A 22078-nucleotide genomic window follows, 5' to 3' on the forward strand; every position below is an offset into this window, starting at 1 on the left:
GTCCAGTTCTGAGAAACGTATCATGGAAGGGAAAGAAAGACACGAGCACCTGTACTGTCACTTCTTCTTAACAATGCTAAAGCTCACTGCTGTGTCGCAGCTGTGTGACTGACAAACATCTGACTCAGATCTTGTGACAGTTTGTTAAGCTGAATCCCAGCTGACGCCATGACTCAGGACTCCAGGGGAACCTTGGTGCACTTCTTAATCTTACTTTTTTGTCTCAGAGTTTTTAAGTGGAATCATGATTCTGGTGAGACGTAACAAATCAAACACAGTGGAATGTGAATCACAAAGAGCAGTGATGAGAGACGAAGAGGTGTGGTAACCCTAGAGAGACAAAAAGTAAAGTAAGTAGAATAAGTGGTACAGTTGAAGCAGGGAAGAAACAAAGGGTGAGGTGGGTAGTAGCATCTGCTGGAGGTTGAAATGCAAGAGGAGCAAGAAAGGTGATTTAGCATGTGGTAAACTAACAGGACAGACACATCCACGAGGAGGAGGTAAATGAGACATTAGCAACCTGCTTAGACAACACAGAAAGAGAAGGAAAGTAGAAAAAGCTGGAGGAAGGGTTTGTGGCTTTAGAAATATGTACCGTAAGAGGAGGAGCCTGGGCCTGATCACTGACGCCATCCGTCATACTTGAGGAACGGAGTCTGTTTGACAGCTGGCTCTGTTCAAAGGAAGCAAAGAGAGAATAAACGCCGCTGCCAGTGCTGCCTCTTGTTTGGCTGCCTACATTTACACCAGGTCCAGGTTTTTGACAATGGAAAATTAACGGTTCTCCAGTCTCACCAAAGCAGAGCTGGGCCCTGGCACTTCGCCGTTTGTATCGGGAGTCAGCGACAGCCTCAGATTTAAGTCTTCTGAGAACTCCTGGGTGATGGGTGTTGGTGTGTGCTGTGGTGTCAAAACGGAGGAGGGACCGGGCAGAGATTGAGCCAAGCTGTCGTTATCCTCTTCTGTGATGAGCTCCCAAGACTACCGGCACAACAAAGAGACAAAATCTTGATGTAACACAGATCTTTTGGAAATTTTACCACTGTAGATGAGTTTAAGTGTGCGTGAGTGGACTGCTCTTTTTTCCCCCCTCACATTATCCAAGTCCCTGGGCTCCAGGTGCTCGTTCTCCAGGTCTTCACTGATGTGGCGCCTTGATCGGAAAACGCGGTGGGCTTCCTGATGGATTTGCCGCTGTTGATTGTCACTCTCAATCTCTGAAATCACGTCTCTGAGAGAGATTTGGTGAGAAAATATGAATGGAAACCAAAAGTTAATCATCATGAATTAATTCTCCTGTGCAGGATTATTTAGTAACAAGAGCCAAACGCTGTTATATTTAGTTATTTCAACAACAATTTACAGTCTATCAGGTGTGCTCAGAATAATGATGATATAAAATATGTCCATCATGTTTTGTCAACCGTGTATACTTTGTTGAAGGATTACTTTGACGAGTGATATGCTCTTTCATTTTACTGCTAAGAGCTACCTCAGAAGGTTAAAAGCCTTTCTTCTATCTGTCTCCTAAATATAAAGCTAAGTCAGAAGGCTAGCCAAGGACAAACACATTAGATTACTGATATTCAGTCCATTCTTCTGTCTTCAGTTTTGTGCAAAGCTAAGCTAAGCTAAGCTAAGCTAATGGGCCCTTATATGCAGGATTTTGTTTTTACCCTGTGTGCACTTATTTAGTTTTTAGCAGAAAAAGTGATAAAGCTCAAAAATTTAACTTTTTAAAAATATTGTAATTCATTTTTTCTTTTTAATATATCTATATAATTAATAATAATAATTTCCCAATTAAGTGGAGACATGGAATATGGCATTATTGTGTGTATAGAGAGGGAATTTGCGTATATTTTAAAATGTCCAATTATCAATTTTTAAAGGAGTGTAACGTCTACAAATAGGAATAACTGTGGCCGACGCCAGTTGTTTTGATGTTAAAAAAAAAACAAAAAAAACCATCTTAAATAATATTTTTGAAGAGTATTTCCTCACTAAGCTTGCAGTACATGGGCAAAAATCCTCAGACTTTAACATTGTGGGGGTTTTTTAATGTATAAAAACCAACAGTGACATGTGAAAGGTTCGAGGCTGTATTAGTGCGAGATCAGGCGTACACGTTGGAAGGCCGTTTCCACTGTGTAGTGCGGTTGTTGTGGTTTACGTAGTAGGTGCGTCCCAGGTTGTCCACTTTTTCCTCCCAGCCTTGAGGCAAAGGAGGCAGCAGCTGCTGGGGTCGCTGGGAGCCTGAGTCAGCAGACTCATCCCAACCCTGAAAGACAGTATGGTTGAAGGGTAGTATGGTAGGTTTAAGCCAAAGATCAGAAAGAAGTACATTAAAGATGTAGCTGGTTATATTTTTCTGCTGTTTTTTTTTTGTTTTCATGTTTTACTTAATGCCTGTGTTTCATAGCTGCCAGCAAGCTGGCGTATCTATGCCTACAATCCAAGACGGAGCTGATGTTTAAGTAACAATCTCACTCGTAGTGTTGGCAATTTTACGCTTAATTTAATACGTAGGCAGAAAAAAAGAGCTACTACAAAGGAGAAAAAAAGCATTAGTAATGAGGCTTTAATACAATGAAAAAGAAAAAAGAAATACAGACAGTCGGGGGGGGAAGGGGAATTTTTTGCAGTATGAACATGAGGGGTGCCATTTAAGCTTTCACGCTTTGGCTGCTAAATGTCACCTTATCTGTGAAGCCTTTCGCTCTCTAGCTCTCTTCCACACATCCAAGAACACATATTAAAGTAGGAAAAGCTCAATTTTCTCCAAATAACAGGCCACATTGTAAATGTTTTTTCCAGACCCTGACCTGGAAAAGACTTTTACCAGATGCTGGCAGTGAGCGGCTTCCCAAATTCTCAGAGAAATAATAAAAGAAAAAAAGAAAGATGCTCTCACATTACTTTTGGTTCACAGTGGGACATTTACTTTCAAGCTTAGAACTATGTTGCCTTCATGTGGCAGAAAGGAATAACAGTAGAATCTGGTTTGCTTTTATTGTGGAAAAAAACAGTCCAAAGAATGTCTTAGGTAATGCAAAGTCAGCAGTTTATACTAACAACAGAGGATTAGACCTTACCTCAGCCTCCTCCCTCATGTCTCCCCCCTCCTCCTCATGCCCTCCTTGTTTGGGCAGATAGGCCATCTTCAGACGCAGGTAACCCTTCACCCTGGACTTGTGACTGAAAGGAAAACATCTGCTTTAAATACTTCCTGCTCATTAGTCCTAGTTGGAATTCCAAGTTCAGTATTTAGCTGACAGCCGCATGAAGTTATCGTTGTCTAGACTGCAATATGGCCAGAGTCTAGACAGTGTTGTGAACCAAGATCTAACTTTAATAATGTGTCACTGTCTACTCCACTTGCTAACAGGGGGCAAACTAGACAGACACAAAAAAGCAGCTACTATTTGCCATCTACGTTTTCTCATTTTATATCAAACAAAGCCAAAACTGACCTTCTTGGCCGCAACAGGAAGTCTTTAAACGTGTAGGGCCGCTCCATGGCAGGATCCTCTGTCTGCAAATAGAGGAGGTTTTTGCTGACGGCATTTAAGTGAACACAAGCAAATACACATGTTGCGATATCAGAATATCACAGTCGCCAGCTTTCAACAGAGGGTACAACCCTCTGCACAGACATCCCAGGATCATTATGCAATCCTGAGCTTCTCCTGTTACATATTGAGCAGCCTTTTGTAATTCACAGCAATCTCACACCGCTCTCCGACAGGGCCAAACCAGTCCGTGCTGGCTGCTCATCGCATAATGCCCTGTGAGATACCGCTGAGGCCAAAAGTCAGTTTTCATATTTAAAAGAAAATGCTGGAAAGTTTTGTAAAAGGAAAAAGAACACGTGTGAAAAGTACCAGTGTCAAGTTTCCAAATAATGGACCTCAATTACAGTCAAAACACTGGTCTCAAAATATTAGGTGGGGCTCCTCAAAGCAGGAATATGAAATAGATTGGAACAAAATTCCAAGTCAAAATATTAGGGGCAGTATTAACATAAAATAATATCTAATATTAATTTTATCAATCAAGCTCCCATTTAGGATGTTTTCCTTGTGGACTAAAGCAAGTTCTGCAGATACTTTTCAGTCCATGGAGCTCCACTCTGTCCTCCTCCAATCTGAAGAGGTTAAAGTCACAGGGAGGCAACTCTGATGAGTCAGGTGAGTAGCGAATAAGATGGTGCACAGTTCAAGTTGTTTATAATGACTGGTCACCCATAGTTTGAGGTCTTTATGGCATAACTCATAGACCTAAATCTGGCCTCAGTGGAGCAAACTGTGAATGTGGCAAAAACGACCAACGAGCTCACTACCTAAGCTCCTGTCCTAACCTTGAACATCAACACCCTTTCAATGAAAACACTGTTCGGTCTCCAAGTTGAGAATCTCCGGAGATTAGTTCTCATCAGCCTGATGATAATCCTTACTACAAACGTCAGCTCAGTTTGAGACAGAAATGCACAGTATGGATGTCCTGGCAGTTTCATCTAAAATTAGCAGCAGCACTGCAAGAAGTCCAGAGGTGCAAAACCAGATGACTTTAAAGGGGAAATTCCAATCATACATGGTTTTTGATTTGCAAAACTTTCAGACCTCACGTGCTTTTATTTATCTGGTCTCACCACATACAACACAGAGCCCGGTAAAAAGAGGTAGTTGAGTGTGGAGCCTGCTTAAATACAGACGACCAAGAAAAAGAGGAATGGCGTTGTCCTGTTATTTGCTAAGAGGAGGTCACGGTTCCATAAGGAAAATGTAGCTACCAGATGGACTCTGATGAGTCAGTATTCATGTCCTGTTTCATAAAAAGTAAAAGGACGTTTACAAGAAGCTATTACGGAGAAAGGAGACATGACTAAGTTATGCCCAGTAACTATGAATAAGACGAGAAATTCTGTAATGCATGAAAAAATAAACCAAATAAAAACAGACGCATACCTTTTTATACATCGCGTATTTGTATAAGCATTACAGCAGGTTATTCGTGCCAAGCCTCCATGTTTAATCAAATTCATTAATTAATTAAAAACAAGCCTTGGTTTGTTTTTGTTTTTTAGCATTAATATTATCCATGTTGTCCCAAGGCTTCAACTCTCAACGTGACTCAGCTGTAAGCTTTTATCTGCTAATAATTTCCTGGGCCTGTGGGACCCAAATAGGGCATTAATAATTAACCCCAAAAACTTTTACTGATAGGCTTTTAAGGTCGACAACTAAGACAGAACTTTAGGGAGCCACAACCAAGCTGGCAGCAAAGCTCCCAAATGTGCAGAGGTGCTGCTGCTTCAGGATGATTTGTAGGTCTCTTAAGCCTTTTGCACATAAGAGCTCTACTCAGTTTTGCAATTTTCACAAGAAGCAACTTCAAACGTGTTCTCTGTGCAGAGTATGCAGAGGACAGAAGGACATCAGACGCGAGACAACTACCTGGTTTACTCTTGCATCACACCGACTTACTACTTAAGAAGGTTTTAAAAACAACAACAACCAAAAAAAAAAAAACATTTCGTGTCCAGTCCAGCTGAACAGTTGCAGGTGTGAGAATGGCTTGTGCTTGCATCAGACCTCAACTGTAAAAATTCCCAAGCACCCTGATTCTGCAGGTCGATGTTGTGTGTTTACATGCTAGACAGCCCGCTTTCCCTTTCTAATACAGAGAGCGCTGTTTAATCACAACAGAAGCATTACCTGTGACTAGCACTTTCTCACACTCAAGATGGGAAAACACAAACAAACTCCCTCCCTGACCTTCACAGAGGTTAATCAGGAACAGCAAAATTGTAGATAAGAAACAGCTGAGCATTCAAAACAGTGCTAAACCAGCCAGAGTGTCCACACGCACTCAAGCTTTACACACATACAGACGTAAATAAACGACAGCAGAGATGTAAATAACTTACTGGCAGATGACTGAGAGGAACATCAACTTGCCCCAGGAAATCATCTCTAGTCTAGAGGGAAAGAAAAAGGTCACATTTAGAAGCTGAAATTCAAAAAGAATGACTTTTTGTTTTTGTTTGAGTGTGTCTGTGAAAAGCCCGAAGTATCATTAGGGATAATGAAGGGAAAACCACAATGTTGAGGTAAAAATCACCAGATTATCCAGCAGCATTTTGTATGTACTAAAGACAGGTGGAAAGAAAGGCAAAAAGAAGTTCATTTCATGGACAGCCCCATCCAGAAATACAGTGACCTCCAGCCTAATTTGTGAACACATGTGGAAACCTGAGAATCTAAAGTTTAAAGGCAGTAAAGAAAAACTGTTCAAGTATTTCCACGCGGTCTTACTGAAAACAATTGCACTTGATTAGTTATGATTTAAGATCAGCTTCTCTATCAATCAGGACAGATTTCCACATGTGTCCAGACAGAAGGTTCAGAGCGAGATTTATTTATGGACAGGCCTTTTGCAACACTTTATGGGAGAAAAACCTGCGATCCCAGCAAGGAAAAAACATCTACAGCCACCAGATAAAAGCCAAATCAGCTGGACAGAGGGAGAGAAGGGCAGATGTGACCACAAGGAAAAATTTAAAACAGGGAAGGTTTGTGTCTGAAATTTAAGAGGCCCATAGATTTGTCCGTTACAGAGTATGGATTACCTGTCCGAGATGGAAAAGCCCATTCTTGGTAGTAGCCTGTGTGTAGGACACAACTGATTTAGACAACAGGTTGGTTGAACTGCTGGGTTGAATGATGCAGTGACAGATTTACGCAAAGACAACTACAGTAGTGCAACAAAAAAAACCTACTGACTGTCAATTATACGCTCTCCCATTCACCACAATTACAAAAAATTTAATTAAAAAACCTTCAGTCTGTTTTCTACTTTAAAGACTGATTATTGTTAATGTACAACAGAGGACATTTTCAACATTGTTTCCACAACTTTCACACGTGCCACAATTTCCAGGTAAATTAAGTGTGGGGAACACTGTATATATGCTTATTCTGACAGTAAAATGTGATATTTATGGCTACTTAACTTGAAATCAGCAAAAAAAAAAAAAAGTTTTCAGAAGGAATAAAAATCAAAAACTGACTTGGTTCTGAAAACAGTATTATACCTCTGGATGAAGAATAAGAACAAGCAGAATTTAAGCCTCTACAGAATAGACTGCATGGCCTGGAAAGGATTTTTTTTAACACTGATTTGAGGTTAAGGTGTTTAAAGATTTAAAACAAAAAACAAACCAAAACACCAGCTTATTCTGATAAACAAAAGAAAAAAGAGCTGTGGAGTGACTGCACTGGGCTCCCACCACAGTTAACCAAGCTGGAATTCAGTAGTGAAAAGGTTACAAATGAGTCACATAAAAATGATGACTGATTAACGCACAGGCATGTAAGCACACACACACACGCACACACACACACACGAACGTATGTGAAGTCACTCATCCTCGCACGTCCACCCACCTCCACTGAATAACACACTGTAAATGAGCCCTTCTTGGAAAACAGGAGTCACTACTGTGCAAATTACCGCAATGCATGCTTTCAATTTCTAAACCAACCAAACTAAACGATTCACTTACTGTTAACATAACTCATTTAAAGCAGTCCGACATAAGATTCCTCCAAGTTTGAGAGAGCATCAAAAGCAAACTTGACCACAGCATAACCACAACTCTTTTACCACATGATCACATAAACAGCAGTAGCACTGTCACTTCCAGTGTATGATATAAGCAATTGCAATGATATTATCACATGGAAAACAACACCTTCTGCAGGCAAACCTGTTTTGTTGTTGTTTTTTTAAATGTCACCAACCATAACAAGCATTTCAGCTCTGACCTTATATACGGAGTTGGATTTAATTACAGAGTCATTAAGAGGTCAGATTTGAGTCTGCAACTGCCTCCCAGGACCAGGTTACACTCTGAGAGTGCGACCAAAGACCAACAGAAGGAAGTACGGGTGGACAAAGAGGGGTGGCTTGAGGTATGAGAAAAAAAAAAAAAAAAAAAAGAGGAAGCTAGCCCAAAAAAGTTTGAAAACTGAACACGAGTAGGTCACCGAAACAATTGCTTTTCACACGCTTCTAATTTTACTCTGGCAAGTTTGGATGAGAATATAACCATTTCAGAGATTTGTGCTGAAATACCACTGCAACATCTGTGGATTACAAATGATTTTGTGGTTCTCACAGCACCAAAAAAATGATAAAATGAAATAAAATTTAAAAAAATAAAACCCTAAATGTCGCCTGCAGCAACATCTCTCTCTGACCCTGTAATTAAATCCAACAAGCAAAAGCACCCAGACAGCAGCTTTCATGGCCAATGTTTATAGGATATTTTGCTCTTCACTTCAATTCACATGTAATGAACGAGTAAAAACCTAATCTATTGTCATTCCTAAACACACTCCAATCGTTCAAGACTATAGGAAAGCAGCTAAAGTGCTAAGAACTGGAAATGCTATGAAGCTACAGGAAGATGTGGTGACAGGGTGTTTACGACAAAGGGCAATCTGGAGCGAGTCCAGGCTGGCACTGAGGTGTAAAAAGGCTGTCTCACCTTCTCAACAGTCTCCCTGCTGACACAACTGTATTACAATACCATGCAATTCAGAGAAGTCCACGCTGTCAGAGAAAAGCCCTTCGCAACACAAGTGATTTGAATGCCTCTTACATGCTATCGGACCAAAATAAAAAGTGTGCCCTCACCCCACTCGTCCACAATCTTGCCTCAGGTAAATATAGCCAGCCTACTGGCCTCCAGGAGCTCTCAATGAATGGAAACCGAGGGGTACTAAGGCAGGGCTGTAACGAGGGCATGGCACGGAGGCATAGCCATTTGCAGCTAGTCCATCTGGTGTGCGCACACACAAACACACACACACACACACGTCATCCCAAGCCCAGTTTTAAAAAGGGGCAATCCAACTCCAGGCAATCAGTTGGGGAAGACCTGTCATTATGGTCTAATTGGGGACTTCCTCGTTGCTTGAGAAACAGGATGCCATGGAGTCTCACATCACTACCATCAGGGGCGAAGGAAGAGGTTCATTTTTCCCACTAGATCTGAAAAGGTTTTCTTTCTTCTTCTTTTTTAATCCAAACCTAGATTGTCTATATCAACACCACCCTTGCCCTTTTCATCATCACCTTTGCTACTGCATCTTGGCATCTCCTTTTTCATCACCTGAATAATGCGAAATCACTGGCAGGACTGTGCATCACAGTATCTGCCTGGATGCAGACTAAGCTCAGTCAAACTGAGTGGGAAGAGATATTCTTTAGCCGACTGGTCACAACTTCTACACATACAAGCAAGCAGAAACCGATGAGGTGCAATAAACTCAAGCTGATGATTAAATGCAAAAAACTGCAGTTCCTGGAGTGGCCACTTGAGGCTAGCTCCAAAAGGGGGAAAAAGCATGTTTCTACTTTTACAAATAACCAATCTGGTTTGTGGCGGGGGAATCTTTTGGGTTTTGGGGGGGGTTGACTCAGATGAATGAAATCAGTGGTTTGGTCAGATGAACTAAAACATGATATGAGCAAATAGCTTCCTGTTTAGGCGGTCCTTCCTGGAGCTAAACATCTCATGATAAACCTACATCCTGCTGGTGTAAACCTCAAACAGTCAATGACGGCCCTATCATTTAATTTCAAAATCTACTATATTTAATTTTAGGCTAAAAATTGAGTTTACAACTCCAAAGTGCCATTTAAAAAATAGCTTAAAAGAAACATCTAAAACGTTCTACATCGAAAGTATTTAAAAGTTTAATAAATAAACAGCAATTTGGGTAACTCGATACACTGATTATAGCATTCTAGCACCAGAGTTGGACATATGCATAAGACTGGAGAGCAACACCAAAAGATTTCAGGCTTTGAGGAAACCGACGCTGCTTGTGAAACTTTTTGATCATTGTTTGGGCTGCACTGACATGTTAGTTCTTAATCGCCTGCTGAGCAGCTGCAACGATTCACATCCATACCAGCCAAGAACTAGAGAAGACATGCCGCTTGCCTGCTTTCAAAACCAACAAACACGCTCGAGGTAAACTAAAAATAGACACAGCCAGCTCTTAAAGAGTGCTGACTGCACTTAAGGGTATTATCAAAAACCCCAGTGTCGCATTTCTGTGAAACGGAAGGCAACAAGTGCATGGGAACAAATTATCCATTCATCCATTTCTTGCACAACTAAACTGGCTGACGTGTGTGAGATTTTAAGTCATTCTGGTTATGAAGTGAAAGAAAAGCAGCATGTGTGATTTAGATCAGCAAGGTTGTCTGGGATTTTTAGGTCCAGGAAAGTCACCACCCTGTATCAGCACCACACAGATCTCTCCCTGTCTAGCCTATATTCTTAGTGTTAAATAGTACTTAAGCAACCACTGCAAATTAGATGTGTTAGACTGGCTTTTTCATTTGTTATGTCCATGACAGTGCTGGACCTCACCCTTTTGGCTACAAGAGGAACAAGCCAAGTCATATTAAACTAAATGTCACATGCCACCCACTATTTTTGGATTTGTTTACTATTCATTCTAATATCAGTTTCTCTAGGAACATTAGAACAAGTCTATAAATGTTACATAACGCTTTTGTAATTCAACAATTTTTCACCAAACATTTCAGAGGCAGAGTATGCTTCTACTAAACTTTTCCACACTCTTTACCTTGGAATTACTTGTCGTTGCTTCATTGCCAAAGCTCACATCCTGATTTCCACCTCCACCCGGGGTAAAATATATCTTCAAATGTGGCTGCCTTCTGGGATTTTCCCCACTAAAGTTTAAAGTACAACCATCAGGTCTGTTTCTTGCTTCTGTCTCCACATCTGTTTCATTCTCGTCTATAGTCTGACTGTCTGCACCACTTTTCTGATTATTATTTTCCACCAGCAGCCTCTGATGAGACGAGCTTCTATGTAATCGAATTCTAGGGTAGCGCACCCTATGGCAACCTCTTGAGCTGTTGGGTCCAGCATCAGTGCATTGTTCTTGTGATGGATCATCCGGTTGTCTGCCCTGCTTCTGATCCTGGCTCTGATTTTGCTGGAGCTGAAACACTAGCCTCTGCTTTGTGCCATTAACACCAGAGGACTGGTCCAGGCTTTGCTGCTGGACAGACCAGCCGGTACCGCCATAGGGAAGGATTCTGAAATGCTGGACATCAGAGCCGTCAGGAGAATTCCTCTGGATGTAGATGGCACCAACACTGATGCCAGGCTGGCGTCTGTTATACGTACAATGACTGCTGGAACCAATACTAAAGACCCTGCGCTTGGGAAGGTTTGGCTCCGCCAGAGAAGATTGCACACTTAAAGAATCAGGGCTGTAGTATGGAGGAGGGGACTGCCGCGGAAAGTTAGCTTGACTCTGTGGTTCGGTATAGGCAGGCGCAGGTCCTGGAGGAGTATAACAGGGTGGTGGGACATCATCAGCATGACCACTGGAATCTCCATTACTGGATCCATTGGAGCGCTGAAGGGAGATGTGCATGGATGAGCTCCTAGTAGGACGTGGCTCAGTGTAGGCGGCAAGCTGGGGTATGAACATGGAGGAGCTGCGTTTAAGCGAAGGCTCAGAGTGGAAACCAAAAGCCGCCAACGGGACGTGCTCCGTAGCAGAGTCCTGGGAAGGCCTCGATGCTGGACGTGGCTGCACGAGGTGTGCCGTGACCCTATCGTCGTCTCGCTGCTGCACCTCAAAGTCTCCTTCCAGTATGTCCGGGGCTGTGTTACTGTGTCCTGAGCCAAAGTACAAACGCAGACGCTGTGCCATTTTCACCCCACGTCCAAATCTCCCGTTGCCTCTCACTTTCTTACTGAGTGGCTGCTGGTTCTCTCCTCTGGCTCTTGCCTCAGTATCCTAACTGTTGCCCACTTCTCCTTTGGCTAGACAACTGATCCTCTTTTCTTCCATTCCCCCCTCCCCTCTCCCAGCCTCTTCCGCAACTTTCCTTCCCACACCAAGCTGAACTGAGAAAAGAAGTACTCACACCACAAAAGCAAAACAGCCACTGCAAAACAGCTGACAACTTTACACAACGCACTCAAAGGAGAGGGAGAGTGAGGGCTGATGGCTACGAGGAGGAGGGTGGGGGGTGGGGGGGTGTTTTAAAAGAAAAAAAAAAAAAGGAGAAAAAAAAAAGAAAAAAGGAGGAGGATCCCTGTATACCAGTCTCTTAGCACCATCAAGCACTAGCGACAGACGGCAGAAATAGCCTGAGCCAAGTGACAGCCAGCATTCCCGACATGATTGGATATGAGTGGCCGGCACTCCTGGTTTCCGAGGTGACAGTGGATTGCCTGGCAGTCACGTGACTACAAATGGCCCTGCCATCTCCTGTTACGACCCCATACTGCCCTCACGTAGCAAATGAACCCCCCCCCATCACGACCCCACCTACATCCTGCTTGCTTACTCCTATCCATCCTCCGCTCTATTAACATGAACTTTTTCTAACCCCGCCAATTCCCCTGCCTCCACATCTCATTAATGTCCTTTCATCTGGCTTCATGAGTTTTTAAACTATTTTCTTCATAATTTAAACATCATCTGGAATTTGATTTAATTTGCTAAAATTGATATCTCAGTAAGAGTAGCTCAGTTTCCCCAGAGTAGCACTCAAATATCAAAACACCACTCACCAAGAGTACACCTATTAAATTAAATCGTAACTCATTCCTTTTTCAATATTGTGGCTTATATTATTTAACAAAAGAAGTTCCCAACGTATTCATCTTAAATACAAGTCATTTCGTCTTTTGACTGTGGATTTCTTTGAATGTAAAAATAAGTTAATAGAAACTTAACTAGAGTGACAAATGGCTGAACTACTGCATGCTCACCTACAGAAACGTTCGTCTATCGTTGACTAAACACTCTTTTTGGATCAAACTGAACTAAATGGCGAGCAGCTTTGGATTTTTAGGGAGGGGTGAAAGTTCAGCAATGTGATCAAAATGGGAAAGCTGGATAAAATTAGAGCATTATTACGAAAAAGAGTGCAGCAATGTTGGCAATGCCAGTCAGCGGTTTATTTGCTCCCACTCAACTCCTTCGGCATTGAACGGTTCCAATCATTCAGTGCTGCCTGCAATCAGCCTGTTCTGGAAAAGACATGCTGTGAACTGAAGGAGCAGAAAGAAATGGAAGGGAAAAGGAAAGCATCAATAACTTCTAGATTCTAGATTCACAGCAAGGTTACTTGTTAATTGATCACCAATTGCCATTTGGTGCCAATCATGTCAAAAATTCAACACCAAGTCTGGAGAATATAATTTATCCTGTAATGTCTTGCAGCTTGGAAACAGAAAAAAAAAAGAAGCATAAGGAAGTTGGTGCTAAAAATGGATCAAGGAAAAAAAAAGTGAGATTGAGAGTAAAGAGCAGAGTATCTGACAGATCACAGAACAGCATGGTCCTCACTCGGAAAAGGCATGTCTACTTGAAACAGAATAAACATGCAATGTCTGCCATACACAGCCAAACATTTGACGCTGCTTTTATAGGTCATTCCTTTTGCATCCAAAAGCAGTCCGAGACAACTTGGCTGTGATCCTAGCCTGCAATGCTGAATGAAATCATGCACAAATTCTAATGCCTAACTCCAAGTAACAACACAGAAAAAGACGCTTTGTATGCAACATACTGTACATTAATGTAAAAAAGCTCCTACAATTTGATTCACCACAGCATCATCATGTGAAAAAGTGGGAGTTGGACTACTTTGCCCTGAAGCCAGAGTTAGTGGGGGAGTCATCCGCCTCCGTGCACAGAACTGACAAAGCCCCTATCACAACTTGCCATTTCAGAGCTACACGCTTGAAAAGTAACTGCCTTGTTTTAACCGCTTGGACTGGTTCAACCTATGGCTTAGACCACAGTGCGTCACCTTATCTTTTTCAAAAAACAAGTTGCAACCAGCAGCCTGTAGTATTTCAAACGAATGAAAAAAAAAGAAATAAATATCAAAGGTCTGCATTGTGGACAAGAGGGCATCAAGAAACAATACTGACTGGACAAAGAAGCCAAAAGAAAGACACTGTAATACAGGAAGACTCACGGCTTGGCAGCCAGTTACACTTAGTGATGACACACTGCCTGCAGTGTTAGGCACAGTCAATAAATGTGTGTCTGTGTGAGAAATGTTATGGGGAATGTTCTGTATAAAAGAAACAAAATGCCAATGTGTGGTCCAATGGCAGCGAGCCCAGCTTGCCAAATGACATAACATGCCTGCTTCAAACTGCACTGTGCTGTAGGTCTATTTAGCCGCTTCTTCAAATTCAACCATCAGTGTCATACATAGTTCTCTTATATTTGTACTATGCTCCAGTACAAAACGAAATGCTGACCAGTGGTGGGGGAGCTGCCTTGGCACGCACCAAGAGAAAGACAAAAAGCACCTCTTCGGACATATAAGGAGAGGACCGTGCTTGAGGCTGCCTGTGCTGTGCTCTCGTCTCATCCTCTTATACAGAAAGTGTTCACTGTACTGAAGGAAAATTAGAGCTGCACTTTTTAGAAGGGACGGAGTGCAAATGAGCAAGTTAGACATGTGTTACATGCTTAGATCAATGAAATAGTCATGTCTTTATATGGTTCACCTAGAAATAAAACTAGAGATCGAGTTGTTACAAAAAGACACTCCCCAAACAAATCCCAAATGTTTTAACCTCCCACGATGGTCCTCAGCAACAGCCCTGAATCTGAGAGGCCCCGACAGAATGTGCCTTATCCAGCCAAGATCACCAAAACTATGTTGGGCTGCATCCGCTGTTTGTTTTATACAACATCAAACCCAGGACCCAGAGTTACTGAGAAGACATAGGAAACAAATAACACTGCTAGCAGAGCCTTTTGCTTATTCTACAGAACAATGACTCCACAGTGTCAGCAACCACTTCTCTTATGCACGCCTTCTCTGAAGATACTCCAACCAAGGTGACGTTTAGAGCCAAGAGTGAATTAGTAAATTGATTACAAGACCTATTTGTGATGGTTTTACTCACTGCAAGACTTGACAATGTGCAGACATTTAATTTAGTTGTCAAGGCAACTGAGGGCCTAAAAGGGGTTTTAATTTCACAAGTCAAGGAAACCAGTGTTCTCGTCTGTGGGGGAAATCTGAGAAATTTGACATAAGAGGAATGTAGGAGCTGTTAGTGGATTACAGTCTGAAAGCAGAGTACCGAAACTAGCAGTCAAACAAACTGTACGCTGTTTATAATCTACAAAGCCTAAAGCTGAAATCATGTCATGTTAAACTGGGAAAATGGTTCACATCTCGAAAACTGTTAACACACGAGGGAGGGCAGACAAAGTCAATAAAACGTCTTCTAAGTTATTGAAAATCTCTGCGGTATAATGAAAGCAGAACTGGTTGAGACAAATTTAGCAATATCAGTTTTACAGTCATTATGTTTTATTGGCGTAACTGAGACTAGAGAACAAAATAAAGTGCTACTGGAAAGCAAATTATCACCATAGGACATTAAATGAAAGACAATATATTGTGCAAATATTTCCAAGGAGAACAGATTGCACGAAGCAGATTAAACGACACGAGAGAACTAAATAAATCTACAAAAGTGGGAATCTTACCAATCTGTTTTCATCGAACACCTCAAAGAGTAGCCTGTGATTCTGTGGACACACCTGTGGGAGCAACAAAATAAGGAAGATGTTAGAGACGTTGCTTGCTGTTTATGTCAAAGTGTATGTGCATTTGCGGGTAACTGGCTGCTTGCTTTTTGTTTTGTAATAATTTAAAACTGTGCAGAGTCTTAGAAGGCAGTCAGCTGTCTAATTATCGAAATAGAAGCCTGAGCTGCACTCATTTTACTATAATACACAAAATCTGTTTCCTTGCAAACAATTCCTACACTATCAGGAGTTGAGCAATCAAAGTTGACACAAAGGTACAGCTTATACTCTTAAAAGGCTGTTATCCATATTGCACATTATGACATCATTATGCAACTTAACTACCTAACAGGAAATGACCAATTTGTATCATTTATTCACCCATGAAATCTTATAAACTATTCTATCGTTTTAATTTCACAAAATGTTATTGATTTTAAAAAAAAACTTGAATTATAGATGCCTATCAACCACCTAACAAACTGAACTGAACTGAACTAAACACCCTCAGTCTAGGGTTATCATGTCACTATACTTATAACGTCCTGTTTGATTACAGGGGTGGAAGACGTGGGTTTCATCACCATGTTAAACTGCAACCAAAGATTCACAGCTATACATCTCCTGCTCCAAAGTAGAGCAATAACAGACTGTCAAAGCAAAAATAAATAAAAATAATAATCATCATTCACGAAAGCATTTCAAAATCTGAACTCACTCTAAAGTAGAATTCTTCGTTCCATTTTGGGTTGAGGGTCTGAAACACAGTGTACAGAAGCCACAATGAATAACTGCATTAAAACACAATAAACAGCATCATTAGTTTACACAGAAAAGAGAACAGATGTATGAAAAGCATCCCACTCAGAGTGAGAGAAGAGAGGCCACGTGCAAAATTAGGCTCTATCTGGCATGCCAATGATCCTCTCTTATATTGTTAGAGGAGGTTTGTAGCAAACTTGCTCCTGTGATAAGAATAAGCCTTCAGATTAACAGGCGTGAGGATTTTCACCCACTTTCTGGATGCATCAGCTCAGCAGTTACACCCCCCTCCAATCCACTCTCCTTCTGCCTCACACATTTGATGTTTTTATTAGACTGGGAACTAAGTGACAGTTCTCATTAAAATTCCTTTGGTGACTCAAATGACTTAAACACTCAAATGTCAATGAAACCTGAATTTCACAAGTTACACTGAATAATAAACATTAAATGTTTTACAGCAGCGATAAAATAACATCTGTACTAAAACTACCGAGATACCACAATTACAAATTAACTCGCTGTACTTGGATGAACAATATTAATGAAATCTGCAGCTCACAAGGCAAAAACAAAAACAAAAATATCCAGAACAGCCTAACCTCAGCTCTTCTGTGCTCAGGGCATCATCTAGATACTGATGTTTGCCTCAGATTGGCTTTTTATTTCTTTGTCATATCCCATTTTTTTCATGTCATCTTGCCACAAGCCAAACTCTTAGCTTCAACAACAAAGATGCCATCAAAAGTGTCCCACTTAAAGACACATGAAGCCCACAGAAGAGCGAAGCACCACTGCTTCTTTTTCTGCTCCACATAGCAGTGCTATTGTCAGCTATTTATATCCTATAAAGAAAACCATGGCCACTGGCAGCATATGTTTGGCTGCATGTAGGCCTGAGCTGCTTGACTCCAACACAGGCTTTCGTTGGCAGCTTCTTATAACCAACTTTACTACCAGGAAGTAAGAAACTGAGTCAAGCTATGCTTTAAAGTTTAACCCCTACATATTATAAAGTACAGCCTCAGAAAAGAATAAAATGGAGTGCAGCAGAACCCAATACATTTCAGATCAAATTAAAACCATGCAGCTCAGAAAATTCAAAAATCCTGGAAATCAATATGCACTTCCACTCAAATTACAGCTTCCTTTGAATCGGAAACGTCTCCTGTCCTGGGTTTACAATAATGGCAAGTAATAGCTCCCCCTGCTGTGAAGAGATTTCCTCCTCAAAAAGAGGCCACGGGGGAAGAGCTCGACCAGTGTCTCCCTCTATACTGTCCTGATCAGATAAAGGAAGCACCACCTTTTTGTGCCTTTCTGGAGCTTTGCCTTGATTTGTAGGTGTGGGGGTAGGGAGTGTGTGTTGGTATTAAGATGATCTGTGATCCCACACCTGTGACTTTAAAAGGGACTCAATAAGTGCACATTTAAGTGGCTGAAAAGGCCCTTCTAAAGTGCAGGTGTGGAAGTAGATTAGTTTGGCAGGAGTGGCCAAGCTAGCCAAGCAATACAAGTAGGTTCATTAGAGGTCATTGGGCCTTCAAGGCTCAGGTGGTCGAGCGAGCTCTCCACTAATATAGGGGCTGGCCATTCGATCCCTCCATGTGCCAAAGCACCATCAGGCAGTACAATGAACTCCAGATTACTTCTTGCATAGCAGTCTGCTGCCATTGGTGACTGAGTGTGTGTGACTAAGGAATAAAGCTACGGCTCTGTTCTCACCTGGAATTAACATGCATCTTGGGTGATCCAATCACAAGGAGAAACCTCCAAGTACAGGTGTAGGAATGCACACGCAGATTTAACTGCTCACACCATATTCAGATATGCCGTGGGCTACACAATGCCATTCGCTTGTTTTAGCAGTGTGTACATAAATTTATCTGGAGCCACATTTAAAGAACGCCTACACAATCGGTGTTCTTCCTACCAGTGGAGAAACACAACGTCCTCCTGCACTAGTACTGGCTAACAGACTTATTCCCAACAACTCTGTTTACAACTGTAAATGTACACGATAAGAAATCTCACCAGCACATTAGTGTGATAGCATGAAATGTCTCCAAACTACTGCCCATTTCCCGTTAGCTTCTGCCATTTATAATAGTTCTCCCATTAGCGACAGGTGCCCTGCTGGTGAGACCGGCTGTAAAATGAACATAGAGCAGCACACTGTTTTGAGTCAAGATTAGACTTTAATTTGAGACCCTGAATAATTAAGCAGGTTTGCAAAACTTCTGTAGGCTCCATGTTTATTTGCAGAGTAGCTGTCCACTTGTGACTGCGTCATCCAAGACATAAACAGCACCTCTAAGACAACAAACATCAGACTAAACATGCTACAGTTCAACGCTTCAAAGTCACTGTTTACTTATGGACTTACCTTTTTAATCGTTTTTGTTTGGACTAGGGCAAGCTCTCTAGTTTCATCAGCAACATAGAGGGAAAGCTTGACATAAGGATCACTGCAAAACCAAAGCAGAAAAAAAAAAAGTCGGAAGCATATCCAAATTCAAACCATCTGCTCCCAGCAATACATATTTACCAAAAACAGCACACATCTATAATAAATAGGATACATACATTTCATATTACATTTAATTTCCATATCAAAACAATGATTTCCAAAGTGATAAAAGACCAAAGCAAATTACATATTAGCATATACAAACAAATTAAGTTTTTTTTTCTCAATGCAATCAGTTATAGTTCCAGTGTAGACAGTTCACACTTAGAAGAAAAAGAAAATTGCAATTGGTGCGCCTTAGTTAGACACTCCTTCCATTTGAGTATCCTGAGAAATAAAAATCCTGTCTTATTGGTAAAGACTGCTAAAAATAGAAACAGCTAAACGTTTTGAGGAGAGAAGTACAAACAATAAGCAGACCATGTGTGACTGTGCTATTTAAAACTCCCCACATGGCTTATTTGAAGGTGCTGACAGGGTAGAAATCTCCAGTGAGCTCTGGTCTGAGCGGCGATCTACTGTTCACTGCGAAGACCAATTAGTCTGATGTTAGTCACAGCAGGCAACACCTGGTACCGTGTCACACTTTGCAAAACCCTTCCCTGGGAGAACTGACTATTTAAAAGGTCTGTGTACATGTGGAGGGGGTGACTTTGCAAAGTTACATAGTCCTACATGAAACTTTCACGTTAAAATTACAACGCAATTAACACAGACGATGCTTTTATTTGTGCATTTGTATATCTAAATAGGATATCTTAAAGCATCCTCTGTGTTAAAAACTTTTTATTGATCAAGTTAATCAACTAGGTTTACTGAAAGCTAGATTTTGGAGGTTAAAAAAAAGAAAAACAAAGAGTAAAGCAAGAAAGAAGCTAAGCAACAGCAGGGTTTCTGCACAGACTTTGTTTTTCCTTTGCTCAACCTAATGTAATAAGATATTTGTGCTGCAGAGACAGTTTGGTGTGAATTACACTTTTCTGGATTTGCAGGTTCAAATTAGTTTCTCTAGTAGTGTTAGAAGAGAGATGGCTATATTGACATTAGAGATTTATTCAGTGAAAGCAAATGTAATACACTTTAATTGGTACCTCACAGTCCACAATTTATAAAAGCAACTGTAACTTATTAACAGATGCATATTACCTGCATTACAAGTGAGTGGTGACTTGCCAACTTGATATCTCATCAATATGTAACCTGGATTCCAATCAAGAGAGCCAAGTCCAGACTTTAAATCATTAAAATATATTCACACACCTTAGCTGTTACCCAACATGATGAAAAGAACTGAAATTAAGTGGTATCAACACAGCTAATATACATGTTAGCCACCACCAGACACTGTTATCTGTGGTATATAAAGATGATGTGGAAGATAATGTTAGTAGGGCAATTTAGGCAACTCAATAACTGCCTACTACTACTACAATAACCCTTCCCCTGCTACTTACTCTTCAAACCACTGCAGTCAAGAACGCAACTACTTCGGCTTCAGGTGTCTTTGGTCAAATTAGCAGTATGCTGAGTTGACACAGGTGAATGGTGCGATTGCCGTTTTGTGTCGAGATGATGATTTGGGGTTTCTGGCACGACCCACATGGCACATTTCAGCACCCTTCACAGAATTTACTGCCACAGCATCCTGTAATAACCTCTTGTGGTCTCAGGAGCTACAATTGTGGCTGCTTAGCAAGAACTGCTTAAGGTTAAATACAGGATTTTAAACACTTTTTAAATATCAAAATATTAGAGAATGGGTTTTAAATCTATTCAGACATAATCAGTAACCATAGCATTAGGACTGACCTAATCAGCAATTCAATTTCGCAGCTACAGTGCAGTCTTACTTTCATTTGAAGGAAGCAGTTGAGATAAAACAAAAGAATAAGAACGAAATTAGACGGGCAGACAGACGGATATTGAAGGAGTTGCAAACATACCCTAGGCAAAACAGGTGCTGCTAGTTAACCTCTTCAGGAACCCCACAGCTTCTAATTGTGTGTTTGTGTGGTTCTATGATATGTTGCGATTAAACAAAAACAATGAGACCACTGTATCCCAGCTGCACGGAGACTTCTTGTCTCCTTCCTTCTATGAGCAAAAATCCTTCTAAGGGTGGGAGAAAGGCTACTTGTGGTCAACACAAGATTAAAGATACCAAAAGCAGCCGGAATCAAAGCATAGCCCCGTACACTTCTTCTTTGAAGTTACTTCCTTGCGTTTCTCTCATCGCCGCACAAAAACGGTGAAAACAAAACCTCAGAGTGTTTCATTTAATCTGAAACAACAGAATGTAACACACGAGCCACAAAGGAGCACCGACAGGAACACATTTGGAGCAAAAAGAAGAAAAGAACAGGCTGGAACTGTTTGAGCATCTTATGAGGTGACAGACTGCCAAGTCAGCACTGTCTCCTGTGGTAGCTAGCCACACATCAAGACCTCATTCAGTGCACTGCATTACAGTTCAGCTTTCTCCTGAGCCAGGCTGAGCTGTCCTGCCAGCAGGGCATCAGGATGCTAACACATGCACTCTGGCATGCGAGTAGCACTCACACAGTGCTACACATGCCAAGCTCTTCCTCAAACAATGTCTGCATTCTTACAGTTCAGATACATTACTGTGATCAACAGTAGGCACAGAGCTCAAATTCAGAAGAGGCTTCCAGTGCTCCTGTGGTGATTTCAGACAGATATACAGTTTAATATAGTTAAATATTTCTTTACAGCCTCATGCAACATGTTACTTTAAAGAATGATGATAAGCAATCTTCAGTGAGTCTGTCCTGTGAAGTCTTGCTACATGTTTTGCATTGCAATCACATTTGCAAACCTACTCAGGCATTCAATAACATGTAGCTAAAAGACCTATAACAGCAAAAAGCTGTCACATGTTAAGATTTAGATCTCTTCAGCTGAAGTGCTGTGCCATTTAAGTGACTTACTGGTCATTGCTATTTCTAATGGAAGTTTGCGCTTCAGCATAATAAATATTCCATGTTTAGTTTGACACTAGAAAGCTAGTTTCAAATTAAGAAGAAAGTCTCTGATTGGCACATGGAAAAATACAACAACAGCCAGCAGGATGGCAGAGGTGGTGTTGATAGAAGTGACAGCGAGTCATTCAGCATATTATTAGAGCAAAAGCAAAGCTGTGGGTAATTAAAATTCAAGGAGCAGAAGTTACACTGCT

General features: G+C 41.2%; 1 protein-coding gene across 1 annotated transcript in view; it reads right to left on the minus strand.

Moving 5' to 3' along the window:
• The window catches only part of nedd4l (NEDD4 like E3 ubiquitin protein ligase), a 41783-nt gene that overhangs the window by 16780 nt on the left and 2925 nt on the right, over positions 1 to 22078 (minus strand). Inside the window, exons 3-12 of the mRNA XM_013909112.1 lie at positions 18799 to 18880; positions 16369 to 16407; positions 15609 to 15662; positions 5930 to 5980; positions 3474 to 3535; positions 3096 to 3198; positions 2127 to 2281; positions 1096 to 1231; positions 796 to 981; positions 596 to 673 (exon numbers count right to left, since the gene is read on the minus strand). Coding sequence (XP_013764566.1) covers positions 596 to 673; positions 796 to 981; positions 1096 to 1231; positions 2127 to 2281; positions 3096 to 3198; positions 3474 to 3535; positions 5930 to 5980; positions 15609 to 15662; positions 16369 to 16407; positions 18799 to 18880 — 946 coding nt within the window. The remainder of the gene's footprint in view (positions 1 to 595; positions 674 to 795; positions 982 to 1095; positions 1232 to 2126; positions 2282 to 3095; positions 3199 to 3473; positions 3536 to 5929; positions 5981 to 15608; positions 15663 to 16368; positions 16408 to 18798; positions 18881 to 22078) is intronic.

Source organism: Pundamilia nyererei, unplaced genomic scaffold, assembly GCF_000239375.1.
Source record: "Pundamilia nyererei isolate P.nyererei 1_Seehausen unplaced genomic scaffold, PunNye1.0 scaffold00002, whole genome shotgun sequence".
NCBI lineage: Eukaryota > Metazoa > Chordata > Actinopteri > Cichliformes > Cichlidae > Pundamilia > Pundamilia nyererei.